The following is a 3252-nucleotide window of genomic DNA, read 5'->3' on the forward strand; positions in this document are numbered from 1 at the left end:
GAGAATGCTTATTATTTTTGTAACCATATTTCACTTAAGATCTTCCTGGAAAAAAAAAATGTTCATTTGTTGTTGTTGTAGGTCTGGGCAAGGAGTGATAGAAAGTCTTACAGTCCAGCAATCATGCCAAGAACAAAGGGCAGGTGTCATTTTTTATTGTGATTGGCCCGAGCTGAAATCAGGACTTTCTTCCTCTCAGAAGCTCTGGTGGAATTTACAGTAATCACCCTGGCTGACTGCCCATCACACAGCTGAACAGCACACCAAAAAAAATAATATCTGGGGAGAAGGCCGCGACATGTATTTAAAATTCTCATTGTTTTTGTTCTTCAACTTTGAAAGATGATTTTTTTTAAGAGAAAAGAAAAAACTCACCCAGCTGTTGCCGCTATTCATATTCCAATCGCCTCCGGACTGCTCGAGGCCACCTGGCTGACTTTTGCCTTGGAGTCGGTCCAGAAAAGCATTATTTACCCTTTAAAACAATGAAAAATGTGTGTAAGTAGAAAGCTTGCTGCAGGGCTAAGAGATTTTTGAGAACCTAATGTGCTGCATGAACTGGCTGTGGGGATTGCTTTCCCCCTTCAGCTTAGAAGAAATCTACAGAAACTTCTTTTCGCATTAACCATATGACATGCCGTTAACAGCTCCTTACCAGAGCTGGTGCCAGTCTTGGCTCCGGTCAAAGGGGGCACAAATTCTTAACTTCAGAGTTTCACGTGCACATTTCATACCAATTCAGCAAGAACCTCGTAAGCGACTGTACCCATCAGGGCCATGGCAGATATGAGCCTCAGAGGCTGAGGAAAGATGGAAGCTTCAGCAAGAATGGAAACATGAAGAACCACCAAAAATAGCTCTGTGGCAGTATCGGTATGAGACATGTCCTTTCCATATACCCTGAACCCCACTGCCAGTCTTGCTGACAAGTCTTGCTTCACCCCGGAAGTGAAAAGTAGAAGTGGTTGTTCGCTTTATAATTGTCATGCTAATTATTTGTTTTATGGACTTTTCTGTGTAAATATTACAATAGCAAGATCATGCTGAGTTGCCCACATATGGCTGAGTAGAGTCAGGGACTTGGAAGCTGGGGAAACAGCATTAATAAGTACTCTGTGATATCAACGTGTTATTTAGGAACTGTGGAAATAAGACTATAAGCTTCTTGGAGGCAGAAACACAGTGCCTGGTGCATAGCAGGCACTCAATACACAGTTGTGGGAGCAAGGGAAGGTGGCAACCAGTCACATTAGCCTCCTTGTCATCCATGAAGATTGCGGAGGACAGTCATGGTGAGTGGCTACAGGTCAATGACTGTAGGAGATTTGGGAACTCTCAGGAAAATACGGTCTGGGTGGCAAAGTCAAGGCTGGAGGTTGTTCTATCTGTCTGTACTTGCTCAGTGCTAGCTAAGATGCTAACCGCGTGTTGACTCAGTTGCTGTTTCTCAACAACTTGAGGCCCCATCAAGCAGTGCTTATGCCCCAGCTACTACAAAAACTTCTTCCCTCTGACCATAAAATCTACCCAAGTGCCATATTCTGCTCAGCCTGGTTCACTGCTGAGCTTGATGTTTAAGTCACCTTTTGTAAATCTCTCAGCAAGCAGATGGAATGGTGTCTTACTAAGCTGGAGACCAGGCCAATAAGGAAGAGGAAACTGACCCCGATCTCCCTTTGTCTTTTCTCTCTGGAATTTCCAAAGGTATTCCGGACACCTGCATACCTGGAGCTGTTCTCATCTGGTCTTTCCACCAGTAACAAGGATGGCAGCCTCCCCACCCCAACCCACCCCGCATCCAAACCACTAGAAGCTTTGTTTGCTCTACCTACTAAACACATCCCGAATCCGCACCTTTCTTTCCATGGACGTCAGGCTAATGCAAATTACTACCACCTTTCACTCCCACCCTCTGTAATCCATTCTCCACAAAACAATCTTACTAAATTATAAAAGAGGTCATGCCTTCTTCTGCTTAAAACCCTCTCGTGACTTCCCGTTGGCCTTAGAATAAAATCATTGGCTTACAAAATCGTGTATTGTCTTGTTCTGCCTGTCTTTCCTACCTCATTGCATAGTATTCTCTCCTGCACCTACTGTTAATATAATCCAGTCAGTTGGGACTCGAGTCTGAGCTCATTCCCACGTTAGAGCCTTTGCACTTATTCCTGCCCCTGACAACAGGGAGCATCTAAGCGCATGCATCTGCCCCCAGTCTGTGTGTGGCTGGCTCTTCCTTGGTCTCTGATGTCACCGCTTCAGTGAAACCTTCCTTAGTCATCTGTCTCCTCCAATGGCTCCCCTAACTCCGCCTTGTGATAGGGTCTTCACAGTACATATCACCATCTGAAATAATCTTGCTTTTTAATTATTGACTTGTATTTCTCTTCTCCAGACTGTAATTTCCATATGCATGGTCAGGGACCTCTTCTGCCTTGTTTATCCCTATTCCCAGTGCCTAGAACGAAGCCTTCACAGAGTATGCGTTGATAATGTAATTACCGAATGAATGAATCTTCCTGGACTGTGGTCCCCACCCCGCCTGCTGTGACAGCAGCTGCACCATGAAAACCTGAAAACTCCATCGGTGGTGAGTGTTGCATGCAAGACAGCTTATTGCTAATTGATTCATTCAAATGCTTCGAAAACCCATGGCTTGTCATGAAGACAAGAGGTAATGCGACTCGCCTCTGAGCATCAGTTACTAAGAGGATATTGGAGGGGTTGAGCTCTCCTTAAGAGTTTAGGAGTGTCCTCAACTGACCTATGTCCACTGCAGTATGGATCAACCCCAGAGATAATGGCTGGGAAAAAGATTGCTTCTTTCAATGCCTGTCACCAGTACAAACTGGAGGGGAAAGTACTAGTTTATATTTTTGTGTGCTAGTTTCAGAAAGTACATACATTTTATTGCTGTCAAACTTGCACTTTAGGTTTTCTACTGAGGGTTGATTTGGATAAACACTATTATTTAGCGATGGTTCATGTCTGAATAAATCAATTCGGTTCATTCCAGTTTTCACCTCACGGCCCAGATCCTTTCAAGTCCTTGACCTCCATGCTCTGTCTTTTCTCTCTGGAGTTTCTACTTGTCTTCTCTCACTCAAATAGTTACAGGGGGTCAGATTCAGGTGCGCTCAAGCTCATTATGGGGTTCATTAAAAAGCTTGTGAGGAATCCCACAAGCTTTCTATTATAACACTTGGGGATTGAGTTTTCTGCTAATGTGAACTTCTAAATGGTAGAAAGTAC

General features: G+C 44.1%; 1 protein-coding gene across 3 annotated transcripts in view; it reads right to left on the minus strand.

Moving 5' to 3' along the window:
• Nucleotides 1-3252, minus strand: part of EPSTI1 (epithelial stromal interaction 1 (breast)) — a 123676-nt gene that overhangs the window by 7231 nt on the left and 113193 nt on the right. For all 3 annotated transcript variants that reach the window (XM_012648812.1, XM_012648804.1, XM_012648819.1), the window contains one exon: nucleotides 376-475. In XM_012648812.1, coding sequence (XP_012504266.1) covers nucleotides 376-475 — 100 coding nt within the window. The remainder of the gene's footprint in view (nucleotides 1-375; nucleotides 476-3252) is intronic.

This window comes from Propithecus coquereli, unplaced genomic scaffold (genome assembly GCF_000956105.1).
Source record: "Propithecus coquereli isolate 6110/MARCELLA unplaced genomic scaffold, Pcoq_1.0 Scaffold11, whole genome shotgun sequence".
NCBI lineage: Eukaryota > Metazoa > Chordata > Mammalia > Primates > Indriidae > Propithecus > Propithecus coquereli.